The 18,589-nt window shown below is 39.2% G+C and overlaps 2 protein-coding genes across 9 annotated transcripts in view; one reads left to right on the top strand and one right to left on the bottom strand.

The window, feature by feature from the left end:
* Positions 1-17,790, top strand: part of fip1l1a (FIP1 like 1a (S. cerevisiae)) — a 27,696-nt gene extending 9,906 nt beyond the window's left edge. For 4 of the 5 annotated variants that reach the window (XM_085448671.1, XM_085448670.1, XM_085448673.1 and 1 more), the window contains 4 exons: positions 2,713-2,753; positions 3,199-3,370; positions 16,925-17,041; positions 17,133-17,790. In XM_085448671.1, the coding sequence (XP_085304797.1) occupies positions 2,713-2,753; positions 3,199-3,370; positions 16,925-17,041; positions 17,133-17,253 (451 nt within the window). In that variant the 3' untranslated portion in view covers positions 17,254-17,790. The remainder of the gene's footprint in view (positions 1-2,712; positions 2,754-3,198; positions 3,371-16,924; positions 17,042-17,132) is intronic. The other variant, XM_085448672.1, reaches the window with a different exon arrangement.
* lnx1 (ligand of numb-protein X 1) overlaps positions 17,585-18,589 on the bottom strand; it is a 35,862-nt gene continuing 34,857 nt past the window's right edge. For all 4 annotated transcript variants that reach the window (XM_085448665.1, XM_085448667.1, XM_085448666.1 and 1 more), the window contains one exon: positions 17,585-18,589. In XM_085448665.1, coding sequence (XP_085304791.1) covers positions 18,454-18,589 — 136 coding nt within the window. In that variant the 3' untranslated portion in view covers positions 17,585-18,453.

Below are 18,589 nucleotides of genomic sequence, written 5' to 3'. Positions count from 1 at the left end.
TTCTGAAACAGACCAGGTGTCTCTAGTTAGACTCTAAAGATCAACTTGGATTGGGGTTTCTTTTCTGTACACCATGCACTGTTGCTCATCTTCCAACTGAATCAATGGCCATATAAGGTAGAAAGCAAGATAGCAACCTTGTTTGTTCCTCCAGTCTCCTGTTTATCAGTATTCCAGGCACCCCCTCCACTCTGCTTTTCCGATCTATGTCACAACCTGTCTGCAAACTCCCACATTTCAGCAGTAATTTACACAACTTGGATCACAAGTGGGCCACGTTGTACCCCTCTTGCATTTTCTTACACGTTAATGAATGCAGCCCTACTCCATTTGTGTTTGCTGCTGTGCTTGTTTCACTTGGATGCTGTCTGTATCCAGCCTTCCTGAGTCCAGCTCTGTTTGTCTGTCTCACTAGCTTCCTGTTCCTTCATCTTTTCTCTCTTTTCTCATTCCTATTTTTTCCCTTCCCCTAATTTGCTGTGTCTGATGTGTGCCTAAATGTGCTCAGTACTTTGTCCATAAAGATGGTTTTTCTCACATCTCAGTCCATCTGCCAAATCCTCACATCCTTCAGGGACTTACTGTTCCTATGAACCCTGCCAGCCATCTCCTGTGTGCTTTATGAATAATTTCCTTTTAAACTTTTAAAAAAAAGTATACACATGTGCAGTGATAGTCCTGGTTTCACTGTTGCCTTTCCCTTGGGGCTATTAGGAACAGCAGGTATTTCTGGCATCATCTTGGCCTTGACATGCCATGCTGCAATGAGGGCCAAGGGTCCTGAGGGCTTCAAAAATACTTAAGATCTGATTAGACTGTGGCAATTCTACAACATTGTTCCCTTATAGTGACAGGATGTAGCAATTAATCTCAAAATGAAAATGTCCCTTTGTAGGAAAATTAACTAACAAACAAAAATCACTGGAAAAATTATTCAAAATGAGCTAAATTTTAATGTGGTAAAGTTAACTGTTCAGGCAGTGGTAGTGTAAAATCATGTTCATCTATGTTTTATACATATCTCACAATAATATTCCTTTAGTCATCCTAGAGGGAGGCCGAATCAGTATAAAAACTGTGATCTATTAATAAAGGAACGTTAGAGCATGATAATGACTTGCATGTTTGCCATATCTTCCATAGAGTTTTATCACACATCTATAACTTTATTTTGGTGTGTGTTCAATCAGTCTCCTCGACCAAAGCTGTTGATTCTGAGCATTATCAACCTTCAAGTGTATATTACATTACCAATCTTTTTGGGCTTTGCTACCTGTCACATGCTCAGAGAACCAGACTCCCTCTTCCATTCATTGATTCTTCTCCATTCATAAGTAAGTCTTTTAACTTCTTGTGCATCTGTTGAGCCAAAAATAAAATTCCTCAGCGATGGAACTGTTTACTTTTGGATTTATGGAGCAACATAACTGGGCTCACACCTGTTGGAAAGGCGTTCATTTGGATGAGCTTCAAACAAAAGCCAAGTTCACATTCAGCTCATTCGGAAGTTTTCAGTTGGAGGCAAGTGTGCCCTGGCCACGTGGACGGACAGAAGACCCAGATTTTATCAGTAATATGCCCTCCATCCGTTCCTCTTGCGTTGGCGAGCACACACTATGCCTTGACAATGAGCCAGTCACTTCAAACACTTGGAGAACACAGCTGTGCATTTGTAAAAGTGCTTTGATCCTTTTGCAGACCCGCTTCTTTTATTTTTTCCTTCACTGATTCATCTGTAAATTTGTTTGCTCATGCGGTTTCCTTTTTTAGAATGCACATTAACATTCCTTAAACATTAAAGACAGTAAACAGACAATTACAAATACAATCTGCCAGAAGCAGATAAAAAGAGACTGTCGAGGGTCATCTTGTAGCTGGATCCAAATTGAGGATGCAGGAAACAGGAAATAAGCTCAAAACTCAGCTTCAATGCTGTAGGGAATAAAGAAATCCAAAAACATTACAGAGCAGAACCAAACAATCCAAATACCAGAAACTTTCTGGGAACACATGGCAAGGAGATACACAGCAATCAGGGACAACATAATAAAGGACAAAGGGAGACGTAGACGATAGACACAAGAAAATGAGAGTGTGGTAACAGGTGTGAAAACAGCCGAGGACCTTTAACATAATGACACAAGAAGAAAAACTTGACACAAGACACAGAGAACAATGGTCACCAAAATAAAGCAAAGTGACCCACAACAGAACAGGGCGACAAGAATAAAGTGACACAACTAACAGGAGAACAAGAACGAGAAAAAGACAAATTCCGAGACAAGACTGAGAGAACCAAATGGCATGACAAAAGGGAATTATCTAATAAATGGCACAATAAAACACATAGTATACATAATAACTATAAATAATACAGAACTGGAATATAAATCACATTTCAAAACCAAAAGAATCATTTATACAGTTCTCAGAACTCTGGGCCTCAGACACATACAGTTGGTGTAAATCTATGTGTAATGTATGTTGTCCTTTTGTTAGATCTGCTAATACTACTAATTGTATGTTTTAATAAATTCTGCTCAGTAACAGTAATTTGTCTTTTTAAAAAAATTCAAAAATGCTATCATGAAAGCCTTCTTAATGCCATTTATGGAAACTGAAGTTTGAAAAAAAGAATGTAAACTTGGATCATCTGTAAAGGTCTGATGTAAATATAGGATTTTCACATATTTCTTTATTTTCTATTTTCAGTGGGAACTCTACAAGTTTTAACAGCCCATCAGCTTCATCAAGTATGTACATTTGTCCATAAGAGATAGTGTTTCATATTTATTAACTGTTTCAAGATAGATCAGTACTGTATATTACACTGTCTTAGTGAACCTGTTAGGTATGGTGTCCAAGCACTCAACCATTCTGAAAATTACCTTAGGCCGTGCTCTCTCATTCATATTTCTCAGCTGTCTTGAGTATTGGAAAACTGAATCATAATCCTTACTATTCAGCTCCCCTACATATTCAGTTTGAACTTCCAGTATGTGAATATATTTACTAGATCTTTTTCTGTGTTAACCGTTAGAGAAAAAGAAATAGGTGAGAATAGGTGAGAAGAATTGGTTCAAAGCTCAGAGCTAATTGCTAAACAAATGGTAATGCATGTGGTTGTTAGTTGCTCTCCCCAATTTTCTGACCTGGTTTGGTTCTGTTCTTTAATGGGTGTATCATTTTTAATCCCAGGAAGAATCACCATCAGCCCTGGAGTGATTGATACCACCAAGGCTCGGGAATGCTACATATTGCAGGAAAAGCATGGCAAGGATAGAGACAGATCCAGAGCGCATGGTCAAGATAAAGAGAACAAAAGAAGCAGAAATAGAGAGAAGGAGGGCTGCTCCTCTTCCTATTATAGGTTGGTCTATGTGAACTGATGATGATTTTATTTAATGTATGTGCCTTTTGTTCTTCCTTTCTCCACTGTTGGGTGCCTCTGCAGTAGTTGAATTTGAATGTCTGCTGTGCAGCTGTGGCCTTCTGGATTAGGCAACATATAATATATTGGAAGTAATCCAGATATTCATTCTCTCCTGGCCTTGTTCAGTATGTGTGTATTTGCAGCCTGCCTGCACACACACACACTGAGGGAGAGAGAGGGCAAGAGAAAGAGAGCAAGAGAGAGAATTTTGCTGTAGAGCAATTGAAAATTTTAGATAAAAGACAAAAACAGAACCAAAAAATGATCATGAGGTGCAGTGTAAAACTCTGTAGCTCTGTTTTTTCAGGTTAGACCAGACAGGGACAAGATATTAGTGCAATATATGGTTGTGAAGCTGCTTCTGTGTTATGTTTGCTGTCTTAGATGGCAGAGAACCGAAGAACCAAAGTTGCTCAAGACAAGTGTTAATAAAAAAATACACTTTAAAAAAGAGTTGCTTTTTATAGATTAATTAGTTCTCTAAATAATTAAGTTTGTGCTTGAAAATACAGACATAAACGACATTATTTTAGTATTTGAACTTACCCAAAAATGTTTCTATTAACACAGCTAAAGGCATTGTATTTGTGAGTGGTTACCCTCTTGGCTCTCCAGCTGATCGCTATAAAATAAACACACTATTGTGAGAAATGGCCCTAGTGAAGAAATGCATACTATTGCAAAAGAGCATAAGGCCATTGTGACAGAAATCAAGACTATTGCAAGACAAGGAAAAATTATTGCCAGCACAGGCATAACTATTTCAGTTTTTCTGGTGCAGTGAGATGAGGGAATAACTTGCTATATTTGCCAGTTATTGCCAGAGAAAGATTGAGTTTGCACTCCTCAGCATGTAAATTGTTTTTTCTCTCTCTCTCTGAGGCTCACAGCTGATCGGAGCAGTATAATTTCCTCTCCAATTTTCACATAGTGCCCTACTACCCTATAGTGTGACAGCCTGAGCGCCTGCTGTACAAGCACTCATACATGCTAACATGTGAACAAGCCAAATCATGCCCTACATTTCTCAGTGTTGACCATTAGCCAAATTTCTATTTAATTATTATTAACTTAGACAGCTGTCAACTGTAATACACACAGGCACATCTTTTCACACACTCCTCAGCTGACCTGAAGCTCGTACTATAGGAAAAGGCAGGCTTATAGTATTGTTAGGTTGCGTGGGGTTTTACCTTCTGGAATAGGAATAGGTTCATGTACAGTTCTTTTCTAGTCTACCAGACATACAAGCACTCTTTCGTGTATTATCCACGTAAGTGCTTTCTATCTAACATTCACACACATTCATTGAGAACATCCTGGGGTTAGTAACTTGCCCAAGGATATTTGACATGACTGGGACAGTCAGGGGTCAAACCACCATCTTCCGATTAGTAGATGGCCTGCTATTGCTCCTGAGCTACAGCCAACCCCTTTTGCCTCTAAATACTTGAAACTACAAATATATGCAATGCAGGTGAAATTCTTCTGTTTCTTTGGCTTCAAAAGCTGTAATGTTGTTGATAACAACAAATCCCTGCATCAGCTACTGTAAAAGCGTTGCTGGTAATTAACTTGCAATTAAAATAAGTGCAAAATAGCAAAAATGACAAGCTGAAGTATTTCTTACTGTACTGGGCTCTGTTAAAATATCCTTACATGCTTTTCTGTGCTGTTCAGCACTTTTCCTACTTGAAGTGGTGAGCATTTCATTGAGTGTTTATGCCCTAGATGTTTGAATTCAGGTTTATACATATAGCTCAAAGCAACATTTTGGGTCAAATAAGGGAAGTGGGACATGGGACAGATGGGAAGTTATAGGCTAAATGTAGAAGATCTGAAGAATGGGAATCACATGTGCATGACAGACACACAAGAGATTTAGAGTCATTCTACAGATTTGGTCCCAGCTGACAGGACTATTCCTTTGGCCCAGTGTGTGCTCCTCACACGTTAGTGGCTCTGCTGACGTTTTTGTCCTACATTCTGGTCAGATGATCAGAATTCAGATACGCACACACACACACACACACACACACACACACACACACACACACACACACACACACACACACACACACACACACATGCATATGTACAAGTTCTATGTTTTTGTTACGCTGATTTATTACTGGGCTCTAGATTATTTTTAGAGTAGGCCCAGGGGGATTTATTGTTAGTGTGTGTGTGGGCAGGACAGAGAAGCAGATGGAGACCTCCATAGCTTTGCTAGCCATCCTTATTGTTCACTGACTAAGTCAGTGGGAGTGTTACATGTATGTGTTATTCATTTAGAAACTAGCTAGCCTATTTGTCCTTTGCTTACTCATGCACACAGGCAAAGTGTGGCAAGAGGTTTTCTAAGTATCAGCTACTGGTTATTAGCTGTGACTGTGACATCATGCCTCGGATTTAACCCCACTACTAATAGATTCCACAAGGCTATTGTTCACCAGTACATTTATTCAGACCGAGTGATATATTGTACTTTTCGGGCACACATTCAGTCTGAGTAACTGATTGGCCATTTGGTCAACATTTGCCCCCTAACTGTAAATTTTAGCTTTGGATGATAAACGTAACTTTTTCCAGCTGGCAGTACCTCAGATATTCTTCATTTCCTTCATGCACACATATGCCCGACCTTGCACAACACAGTGACGAATTGCAATATCCTCTTTTTCTTGACATCAGTTCACACAAGGCATAGATCTAATACCTCTTGGATAATTCGATCAAACCTGGATAATAACGGAATTAAGAAAATCTAGTGTGATAAGGAAATTAAAATGATAATTATCTTCTATTAGGTTGGATTAAAAGCATCATTATGCTCCAAGACTCGCTTCAGCGTTAACAGAGGGTATGGCTCACATTTTATTAAAAAGGAGCTAATAGCTGAAAAAAAAAAGGTTTGCTGGTATGTTGTGCAACCAAATCAGGCTATTGCTAATTCGGAACAAAACTCCTGAAAGCTTAGCACGTTATTACCTTTGCACTTAATTTATTAGTTGAATTATTTAAAGAATAACATTTCAAAATTACCAAAGTTTTGCCTGTGTTAGGGGGAAACAGTTTTTTCATGCAACTTCATTTTCATCATTTTTGAAACATCAGATTTGGATTTAGAGGTTAGAGCATAGTCTAAATTCCCATGTATTTCTTGATTTTCCTCGGCTACTCTTGTGCCTGATGCCACACTTATCCTGGCCTCAGGGTCTGTCTTGGGGCCTGGACATTCTTTCACCTACATCTGTTTTTACTTTCCTTTCACCAAAGTTTTTTTTATTATCTCTTAGTGTGACATGTTTTTGTCTTTCTCTTTCAGTATCATTCAAGAAACTCATTTTTTTCCCAGAGCTGGTGCCTGTGCCAGATAAATTTTAAAATTACTTCTACATTGTTTGCCTGTCAAGTTTCAAGTTTTATTGTCATGTACAGATAACAGTGTAGCCACATTTATCCATAATGAAATTCTTTGCCTCGTGCTCCTCAGCTTTACATGAGCATATAGAGAGTGTGCAGTTATATTGAGAAGAAAATAACAGAAAATAGCAGTTTATTAGTAATAAAATAATAATAATAATAACAACAATAAAAAAGAGAGGAAAAAGTATTAAATATTAGAGAATTTAGTTGGTATTTACATTTAAGACAAGTTGGTATTTACAAGTTTGTGCAAGAGTATCTGCAGGTTGTACAAAGTTGTGCAGTGAGCATTTAAGTAGCATTTGTTGAAGTGACAGTGTGCAGAGTCCTGTAATTGTAGTGAGTGTGTAGTGGTGTGTATGGAATGTCAGCAGTTCAAAAGTCTGATAGTTTGTGGTTAAAAACTGTCCCTGTGTCTGGTAATGCGGGTCTGGATGCTCCTGAACCACCTGCCGGACGGCAGGAGTGTGAAAAGTCTGTGGCTGGGATCAGAGAGGATCCGCTGTGTCTTCCTCATGCAGCGCTGTGTGTAAAGATCCGGTATGGCTGGCAGTTCAGTCCTGGTGATGCGCTGTGCTGATCTCACCACCCTCTGCAGAGCTTTGCGGTCCAGAGCATTACAGCTGCTGTACCAAGTGGTGATGCAGCCAGTCAGAATACTTTCAATGGTGCATTGATAGAAGTTTGTAAGTATTCTGGGGTTCATGCCGAATCTTCTCAGGCGCCGCAGGAAGAAGAGCCGCTGCTTTTGTGATCACACCAACATGGTGTGACCAGCTCAGGTCCTCGCTGATGTTGATGCCCAGGAATCTGAAGCAGCTGACTCTCTCCACCTCTGCTCCTTCGATGTGGATGGGGGGTGTGGGCTCCTCTCTGCAGTCTCCTGTAATCCACGATGAGCTCCTTGGCTTTGCTGACATTAAGCAGCAGGTTGTTGTCGCGGCACCATGATGTCAGGGCTCTCACCTCTGCCCTGTATGCTGTCTCATCTCCATCAGAAATGCAGCTGATGATGGTGGTGTCATCTGCAAATTTGATGATGGTGTTGGAGCTATGTGTTGCTGTACAGTCGTGGGTGAACAGGGTGTACAGGGGGCTGAGCAAACATCCCTGGGGGGCACCTGTGCTGAGTGTGAGTGTGGATGAGGTGTTGCTGCCGATCCGAACCACCTGAGGTCTGTCTGTCAGGAGGTCCAGGATCCAGCTGCACAGGGAGGAGTTGATGTTCAGGTCACGGAGTTTCACGATGAGTCTGGATGGTATGATAGTGTTGAAGGCGGAGCTATAGTCGATGAACAGCATCCGCACATATGTGTTTTTCTGGTCCAGGTGAGAGAGGGGCAGTGTGTAGTGCAACTGCTATTGCATCATCTGGTATCTAAATTTCAACCTCAACCTGGATAAAAATAGAACAGAAATTATTTTATTTGGGCAACTCAACACTTTCGATGAGTATGACAGCACCATTGGTCTTTTAGCTTCTTACTGTCACCCAGTTCAAAGAACCTTGATGTGATTTTTGACTTTGCTTTTAAGATAAACAGATTAGCTCTGTTGTTACCTGTGTATTCAAATGAGGCTCCACAGTAAGGTGAAGGCCTACCTCCCTCCACATGACATTGAGAGAGTAATCACACCTTCATTACCTCTCAGTTTAACTATTAATAATTCTTTGCCTTTATCAGTTGCTCCTAGCTTCTTCTGCAGGCTGTACAAAATGCAGCAGCTCGCCTTTTGACAGAAAAGAATGGTCTAATCACATTACACCTGTACTGGCCTCTGTACTGGCTTCCAGTCCATTTCAGGGTCTGTTTTAAATTTGTATTACTTGTTTATAAGAGTATCAGTGGTTGTTTTTACAGCCCTACATTCTTACTAGAGCCCTGAGGTCTATGAAACTATTGCTCTTGGACATTTGTCAATCCAGGCTCAAAAACAGAGGTAACACAGCATTTTTGGTGGTGATCCCTAATCTTTTTGTCACGGTCTGTGTCGGCAGACTGTGGAGAGGTGGGGAAACAGGACCCAAACGCCAGACTCTTCAGTGCAAACAGTGTTTATTTACAAGGTGGTGAAGTAAGCAGCAATAAATCCCCTAGTGTCCCAGACTCCCATGTCGTGTCTTCTTCCCAAAAAGTCCCAGTGTAGTGCTCTCTGCTCCAGTGTCTCTGCACTCCCCGTGCTCACTGCTCTCTCTCGTCCCACATTCCTCCTGAGGGAAAACAATAGAGGCAGCCATTAACACACTTTATCCCAGCAGGCATACACTCACAGACTTTCCGACTACGCTAGAAGACTGACGTGAAGTCAAACGCAATAATCCAGCGTCGGTGGAAGCTCCATCGCTCTTCTAAATAGCTCCCCCGACGAGCCCAGATGAGGAGCAGGTGTGTGGCAAGGACTTCGGGTGTGGCCAGTCCTCAAGCCAGGCCACGGCCTGAAGGTGCCTGTAACTTCGCCACAGAAAACCGCAACACACACACACACCTGCCTACATACAGATGCGGACAGAGACCAGAGGCAGAGCAGACGACACACCAAATGAGAATAATAATAATAATAATAATAATCACAACAACAACAATCATAGTCCCCACTGCTCACGGACTCCGAGTCCCCAGAGCCGGTCTGTGACACTTTTAAACAACCTAATCTTTGACAAAACAGTTGCACAGTCACTCAATCATTTTGAAACACTGCTCGACACTTTGCTGAGCAGGATACCCGGATGTTTTTATTGTTTTAGTGTGTTTTTTAGTGCATATTTATTGTTGACTGGTTATTGTTAATTATGTATATTTTATATGGCATGAAATTTAAAATTTTAAATGTGCTATAAAAATTTGACTTGACTTTAACTTACATATTTCTAGATGCAGGCACTATAATATCGGCTATAACTCATAGTGACTGTACAGCTTTTATATCTTTGTTTTAGGACTTTCACTCATTGCCAGAAACACTTGTGTGCTTGCTTGCTGTATATTAGCTGATCAAGTCATTGCATACTAGTTATATTTTACGAAACATACATGTTTCTCACATACAATTTATTTAGTCTTAGATTTATACTCCAATGATTGTAAAATGCACTGACCCTGTCTTTGTTCTCACATACTAATATACAAAAACTGAATAAGGTGAGATTAGAAAGGGTTAGAAGAACATAGCGTTTTACTATTTAAATGAGTCTGATTTGATTTGTGCCTTTTATATGAACCTGTGCAGAAGTAGAGCATAAAACCCAGAGTTAGTCAGCTAATTACTCATTTTATACCACCGGTTATCTAGCAGAGAACATTGAACCAATCCTACATGTCAGTTAATCCAAAACAATGTAATTTACCATAATGAACATATGTAGAAAATTAAAAATAAGGACAACTCTTTCTACCTAAATATCAAATTTCTAAAAAGTGTGTGAGCTTAACACTATGTATAAATTCTGCTATGTGACCTTGATACAAAGAATCTACATGTTAATCAGCTCTAATATGCAAAAGTCCTGCATGTTTATCACAAATTCAAATAGAAGACGTAAGCTTGACAACCCCAATAAAGATTGCATTATTTGGCCATGATTGTGTTTTAAATGATAATTACTACAAAAGAAAAAAAAAACAAATTTCTTTTTCACTGCAAAGCAGTCATCCCTTGCTATACAGGTTGTGTTAATTGAAAAATTGTACTTTGTGTCCACAACACCACTCTCTGAAGAATCAGGGTTTCTCAGTCAGGTTGTGAATTCTACGGTAGTGCTCATCCGGTCAAGCTTGAGCACTAATTTTGAATAAAATAATACAAAAAAATATATGTGAAAGGAGGCTTTTATGCTATAATTTACTCTTTCCTCTGGAGTCATTTGAGTGTGTTTATGGTATTATGTGTGGTGAGATGTTTCTGTGTTAAAACTAATGGCTTTGAGCAAGAACAAATGTGGGCCTAGAGTCCTAGTCCCTGCTGCTAACACAAGAGCTGTCTACAAATATTGAATATATTTAGCTTTTTACTTGCAACAGTTGCCCCTTAAGGCTCTCTCTCTCTTTCTCTGTGTTGTTCAAGTGAATGATAATAATTACTCCAGCTATGTGTGAGCACACTGTCTGCATAAGCAGCGCATCATCTGTACTTTTCTATAGACTTTTTGGAAAAACGGGACGTGAACAGTGCCTTTAGTCTGATGATTCTTAAAGGTCAGGCTGATTATTTTAAAATTACAGACTATTGCTGTGCCAAGGTGGCGAGATGAGCAAGTTAGATAGAGAGGGGAAAAATTATTTTAATACACTACTCATTCACTCTTAGCAGTGGGTAAGATTTTCGCTGTAATAAAACTAATGGTGCTGGCAGACTGAAAGATGTAGAACACTGAAGCAGAAGGAAAAGATTTTATTTACAGAATTCTAAAATAGGAAACAATGTTTCTTTGAAGGCAGAGAACTAGTTGGTCTCTGTCTGATAACATAGTTGCCATTAAGGTGGGCAAGTAATTGGTGAGGATCCAAAGACTTGATGCATAGAAAGCTTGCTGGTAAATATGGAAAACCAAGAGCAGACAGAAAACCCAAATATAATTACGATAAATCAGTCCTGATATTCGGTAAACTGGTGACTGGGAGATGAAAAAATGTATGAATATGAGTATATATCAGAGACCATGTAAAATAAAAATACAGTAATGAAGAATATTTCAACATTGCTGAGTTAATTCATGTGGTGGAATATAGAAAAAGAAGAAGAAGAGGCAATGAAAGCACAAGATAAAATTCAAACAATCAAACAAAATCATACAAATTTAATTTGGAGGAGATAAAAAAATATGTATCCACATAAATGTAAAAACATAATGATTAACAAACTATGTTGGAGCTAACCCATGTTGGGTATAATGTGTTAGAAAGTAACACGTAAAATTTTTTCAGAAATGGAGTAATGTAACAAGTTACTGCGATTCAGTAATCACATTACAGTTCCACTTATGTTGTTACTTGCATTATAAAGTTATAAAGTTATCTGCATTCAGGACCGATAGAAAGACAGAAAACATCAAACGTCTATATTTCTACGTACTTGTGTTACAGTCAGCCGATATTGGTTCAAGGCAGAAAATGATGCATGGGTCTACAAATTTTGATGAATGGAGATATGGACACTACTTTTATTTTTATTGCATGAAAAGACAAGAGCATAAAGGTAAAGTGGAAACTGCATCCAGGACAGAAACAGCTGCATTTTACTTCTAACTCAACATCGGCACTTTGGAAATATCTGCACAGACAGCATGCTAACACAAAGCCAAGAGCCCACATTGATGTTAAAGCTGAGTGTATGCCAACCTGAGTGCAGCGGCATTTTTTTGAGTACCAATACCTTCACTGGTGTGGATGATTTCACAGCTGTATTTAAATGAATTATAACTACTCCATAACTTCGCCTCAGTGGCCGTCTTTGCTACCACAGTAGTACTGCACCCAAACGCACTTTTCTTGCCACTCAGTCCACATTCTTTCATGATGCTTTCAGGTATCTGAATAATTTATCACTCAATGTTCTTCCAAACACTTCATTGCAGTAGGCAAAATCCTCCAGTGTTTTCCTTTCTTATAAGTGGCAAGATGATGAGTTGAGGTACATTTGCTACTTCTGTTGATTTGTTCTAATAGAAAATACGTTTTCTCGCAAGAACACTATCTGAGACTAATATCATCTGAAAGTTATTCATGTCCCTCCATACTATGACATTGGATCAAGGAAGAGCTTTTCAATTTGTTAAATGCCCCTGGCCTTAAAAGAGCAACAACAATTTTTAGCATGGTTTCTTGCATTTTTGCTGTGAACTGAATTACAAAATGAGAAACTATGCTAGCAGCTTAACCCTTTGATATTTACAACCAAGTCAAGTTACTTGAAAATAGTAATTAGTTACTAATTACTGATTACTTCTCCAAGAAAGTAATCCTGTTACTATACTAATTACTTATTTTCAAAAGTAATTAGCAACTTTATTACTTAGTTACTTTTTAAAAACATAATCCATCATATAATATTGAACCAAATGAAAAAGCCTCTTTTTTTGTTTTATTGGTTTTATTCTTTTAACTACATGCACATTGCATCAAGCAAAAATTTAATTGAATGCAACAGTCTCTGAGTGGAGATTATTTGTTTAACATTTAAACCTATTTTCTGCATATTCCAGCATATAAAAAAATAAATAAAATTTTTTTGTGTTTACACTCACTCTTTCAAATAGATGCAAGTAAAACAGCAAAAATGTGCCGCAGCAGTCATGTCACTGGGGGGATCTGGGTGTTCCTCTGTGAATGATAGGTGCTTGCTCAGATTTGAAGTTAAATTTTTCGCTGTAGAAAGAAATTTTCTTACCACGCAGAATGTACAGGAGATGCTAATGTTCTTGTCACTTTTTACAGAATCAAACTTAAAGTAATGTCAGTACTTCCAATCTTTAAACCCTGCATGGTTGTACTCTCTCCCGCACTTTATATTATCCATTGTTAATCTACACACGTCTGTTGCACACGTCGCATGTTCGTACATCATTGTCATGAGACACTCTCACAAACAAACTCACGGTTTAGTAACGCAGCATGTTTATGGGAACGTAACAGTAATCGAATTACTTTTTTGCAATAGTAATTACTTACTTTACTCGTTACTTGAAAAAAGTAATTGGATTACACTAAGGTGTTACTGACCATCCCTGATAACAACAGAGGAATTTCTCATCATTTTTCAGTTGTAAGCAGTGTTCTAGGTGGTTTGACCGACAGTTTAACAAGCTGCCAGCATAATGGGATAAAATCCATGACATCAAATATTACAAAACAGAGCCATTACATTGGTCCAAAGATGTAATAAGTACCACAATAAAATAGGTTTACTGGCCAAAAAAAGCAGTGCGTAAAACATGTTTAAACATCCTTTTTTCAGGCATTTTTAGCTATTTTTAATAGGATATTTAGTACCTAGAGAGAAAATCAGGCAGAGAATTGGGGAGTGACACGCCTGGATCAGCCTTTTCCTGGTCTTTAAGGTACCTCAAGGTCAGTGGCGTGTCTAGAAAATTTTTGTTGGGGGGGCCAGGTAGGGGCACAGATTTGGAGAAGGGTGGCAGATGTAATTGGCAGATAATGTTTAAAAAAAAAATTCTACCAACCATTAACCATAATTCAATAATCCTATAAACCTAATAACCGAATGAGCTTTTAACTCTTATTAGAATGAGATTTTAACCACTACGGTGCAAAGTTTTTAGATACTGCGTTGATAAAGTACAAGAGATACAATCAGTGCTTTGTCAGTGTTTACTCAGCATTCAAGGACAGCAATATTTGCATAGTATTTTTACTGACATGTAGTGCACATATGTTTTGGGCAAAAACATTTTTGAATATTAAAATACGAACATTTGTAACAAACAATTGACAAATTAGTCAATGCCAATGTAAAATTTTATCTGCCTATTTAAAAAAAGAAGATAATCTTCTCACAAACTGGTGTTTGATTTTGAAACAGGAAAAAAGTGGGGAAACAACTGAAAAGACTAATATTTGAATAAAACCTGAAAGCAAGTAAATACTTGCTATGCTGCCTTATGGTAAACTTTGGTAATATTGATAAAGAACAACACTGGCTGACGATGAAACACAGTCAGCTGGCATGGTGACACTGCCAGTATAACCTGCAGGGCTGGACCGGGACAGAAAATCGGGCATTTTGACTAGAGACCGGCCCCCCAGGTATTAAAACCATAAAGCCTTTGAATGAAAACAAATGCTGTTGTGACAGTGATGTACACTGTCTTGTTGGTATATGTATGATTTCTATACATTTTACATCAGATAAAAACTTTGGTTGTAAGATTTAGATAATTATTTAATAAAAGCGAGATATTTTAAATGAGAATAAGAAAGAAAAGTATTTCTTTGTGCCCCACCTCTCCCTGTTAATTCCCTACCTGGCCCCCTGGCATAACTTTGCTAGACCCGCCCCTGCACAGTTACCAGCTGTCAGCTACGTAAAAAAGGATCCTGGTGTTATTTGTCTCTCAGAAACAGTTCATAACTTCCCTTCAACTCATTCATGTCACCTAAACCTGTTTCTCCATCACCTGTTCAGCTCTGATGATCCAGTAAGGGCATCTCCTGGTTTCATCTTCATGTTTCCCTCTCACCACATATCCAAACCGACATCATGACCAGCAGCTTTACAGCTGTGGCTCCAGCAAACATCAGCTGATACTGGAAATTAATATTAAATAAATTCTAACAACAGCTGATCAAGCTTAAACGTGCTGCTGTTGTTTAGCGCGACATCTGCTGGTTTCCTCTTTCTGGCACAAAGTGGGCGATAAATAAACAAGAGAGAAAAGCTGATCATTGATCAGTTTCATGATTGAAGTAGCAACAGAAGAGGGAGGGGGAGATGAGAGAAGAGGCAGCTGTGCAGCGTAAACACACAGAATAAATCCAGCTTTGTCTTTTTCCATTCTAGCTAAAGTTCGGGACAAACTGCGTCTCTTCTCAGCTCAATACCAAACGCATAATATTTTCTCTGAATGAGGGACCATTCCATTTTTAAGGAGCCGTTGGCAACTCTACTAACTAACCTTATGAATAAAATAAAGTTCACTATCAGTAACATCATAGCAACTGAACAGCTGTACAGAAACTCCGTCATGCTAGCTCGGGCAGTATGAGTTATTGCAACTGACGGTAAAAAGTCAGCACAACAAAAATAAACTCCACCTAAACTTAGTTTATATCTGACCCAGATAGACTGCAGCTCATAACTTCTTACCTGAAGTTCAGTTCACCTGACACTCGGACCGGCGGCTGCCTCGGGTCTCTCCTCCTGCCTCCCCTTCCCTCATCCACCTGCTGGCCTCTGTGGAAGCCCCGCCATAGCCACCACCAAACAACTGAGTTATTTTTACACATCGACCTGCATCTGGCCAATCCACCACCTCTCATTGTTCATGCCCTTACAAAATAAAAATAAAAAATAAGTCACCGGGCATATGCCCGGTATGCCCGATGGCCAGTCCAGCTATGTTAACCTGCAACCAAATCTGCAGCTCCATACAGCAATGTTACGACTTAGATTATATCTTATAACTCATAACTCTTATGTTAGCTCCCCTCAGTAGCATACTGTCTGAAATATTCGACGGCTGCAATAATTCTTTAAGTGTTATTTTTTCCTTGGTATTCTAATTTCACCGAAGTTTACTAAACTCAACAAACTTAATATTACTTACCGGGACATTTATTCTGTCCTCATTTTCTTTCACCGAAAAATTGTTTCCTGCGGTGCCATCTTTCGTGCTTGGCTCTCCTACCTTTGCCAACGTGATGCACGTAGCGCAGAAGCCGATGCTGCATTCACTTACACTCGGATATCTGAGCTTCACCGTGAAAACATAATCGGACATTTGATATTTGATTGAATTGTATTGTTCTGCCTTTGGGGTGGCACCTGGGGTGGCCAGTCTGGTTGGGGGGGTGGCCTGTGCCCCCCCAGGCCACCCCGCTGGACACGCCATTGCTCAAGGTGCTCAATGTAGACACAGAAAAGACCATCTCACTCACTTATAGAACCATTGGACTATAAATTTTAAACCATACATGTTTGCAGCTGCTTTGTCCAATATGTCTCCAGTGCTGATTTAGACTGATTTCACCATGTTTTTGCATGTGTGTTTCCAGAGGTCATATGAACACTAGAATTTAAAACTTATAGGTAACTGCAGTGTGGATGTGTGGCTTTTATGTAAAAGGCATGCTGTGACACTTGTATTGGGCTCTTTGTTACTCAAAGTGGAAGCCGGGGGGAGGTTATAAAAGCTAACACAGTGGTTACAGTTTTAATCCCTTGAGTCATGACTTATCTCTCTTTCACTGGAGCAAGAGAGCAGCAGTCTTCCTGTGGGTCAACAGGCCTTTCCCCCCCCTTTTGTGTTATGTCCCAATGAGAAACTCTCAAGTTTTATCAGTAAGTAATGTAAGAATAAAATAAAAACCATTTTGTTTTCTGCAACAGGGAAGCGCAAATGAAGCACAGGGAGCCTAGGAACCAAGGGTACAAGTATTGCTATGACAGAGGCAGTGGAAAAAAGAGAAAGAGCAACAAAGATGGATCACGAAAAAGATCAGAAAGGTCTAATGAGAAACAAGCGCACTCACATATATGTAAAAGGATGAAAATACTAGAACTAACCTTAATGATCATTATCTTGTGTCTTCAACAGCAGCAGTGTCAGGAGCAGCAGAAGTAGCAGAGATGTTGGTGGGAACAGGGACAGGAGACACAAACAGAAAAGAAACAGAAAAGCCAAGACATGTAGGAAGAACAAGGAAACCAGCAAGTAGTTCTCTCCTAACAAAAAAGGAAATTAAAATCTGACTGACTTTCAGTCTCCCAGCCTGATTAACAGAGAACTGCCCTATGGCCTCTTACATTATATTGTTTCGGAAAATTAATTAATAGATAACATCATTCACAAATTAATATTTTCAGTAGTAATAATTCATTTAAATTAATAATTTTATTTGAAAAACTAAGGATAATTTCATGAATGTTTAGTACACTATGCTTTCATTGTTTCTTTTTCTGTTGATTTTCTTCAGATGAAGGGAATGTGTACATGTAGCTTTGTGAATCCCAGGGTGATATGCTTTTAATCATCTTTGTCACAGCAACCAATTTTTCAAATGATTTTATTGATCAGTTAACCAAATGTACCATCAGATGTACTACACAGGCCGAAGCGTGACAGATAGAACTGCAGTAGATGGGCCTCAGCCCTTCCACTGATACACAGAAACCAAGTCATTTTTTTTCTTAAATGTAAGAAAATTAGTAAGGCCTCCACACTGTTATCTAATTAAATATCTTTTAACATGTTATGAACACATTAATCCTTTATTTTTTCATATATTTTCTTTGCCAGTGGTTTGATAGTTTAGCCATAGCTTCTGACATAACATAAAAAACCTCACAGACTACTACTTGGCAACGTGTCTTCAGATCAACAGATGAAGATGACAACCACTGTCAGTACAAACAGAATAAAGCCTACATTAAAAGGCCATACAACAAACAAACAAAATAAACATATTACAAGTGCTTGGATCTTTTTTAGACACCCAACAGTTACAGTAGAGAAATGTGAGTCCAACTTAACGCATATCCTAACATATAACTACTGGAATTGGCAACATGTTGTGTCTCCTGTCGGTACTCCCACTCGATGCCAGAGAATGATCATGTCCTCTAAACTGATAACACCCAACATCTTAGTTAAAAGTGTCTCAAGCCTGGATCCTCCCAGTTCAGCATTTTCTGAGGGGCACGTTAACCTCTGGTAACAATCCAGTCTTATGTCTGTCCCCCTCCAAACTCCTGCCGAAGTCACGGCTGTCCATCAGACGTGAGGTATCCAAACAGCTACACGACTATTCTAAGCTTCTCCCTCACAGCAAAATTAGGTAGTCAGCCAGACTAAAGCTCTGCCTTTGACATTCCTTGGTCACTGCCACCGAAACAGTGCTGGATGGCTTAAAGCACTGCTACAGCAGGCTACCAGGCCAGGACACTATGGTCAGGGTGATTCTGCCACGGAGCTCCTTCAGAAGGCGAACCAGTGCTGTGTGTGTCATCCCCCAAGTACTCTTTCCATTCACCTCAAGCAGGATGTCCCCACAC

This window comes from Copadichromis virginalis, linkage group LG23 (genome assembly GCF_057382275.1).
Source record: "Copadichromis virginalis isolate Kocher_CV1m ecotype Utaka linkage group LG23, C_Virginalis_male_GT1.1, whole genome shotgun sequence".
NCBI classification, from domain to species: Eukaryota; Metazoa; Chordata; class Actinopteri; order Cichliformes; family Cichlidae; genus Copadichromis; species Copadichromis virginalis.
This window is presented reverse-complemented; position numbering and strand designations above follow the sequence as displayed.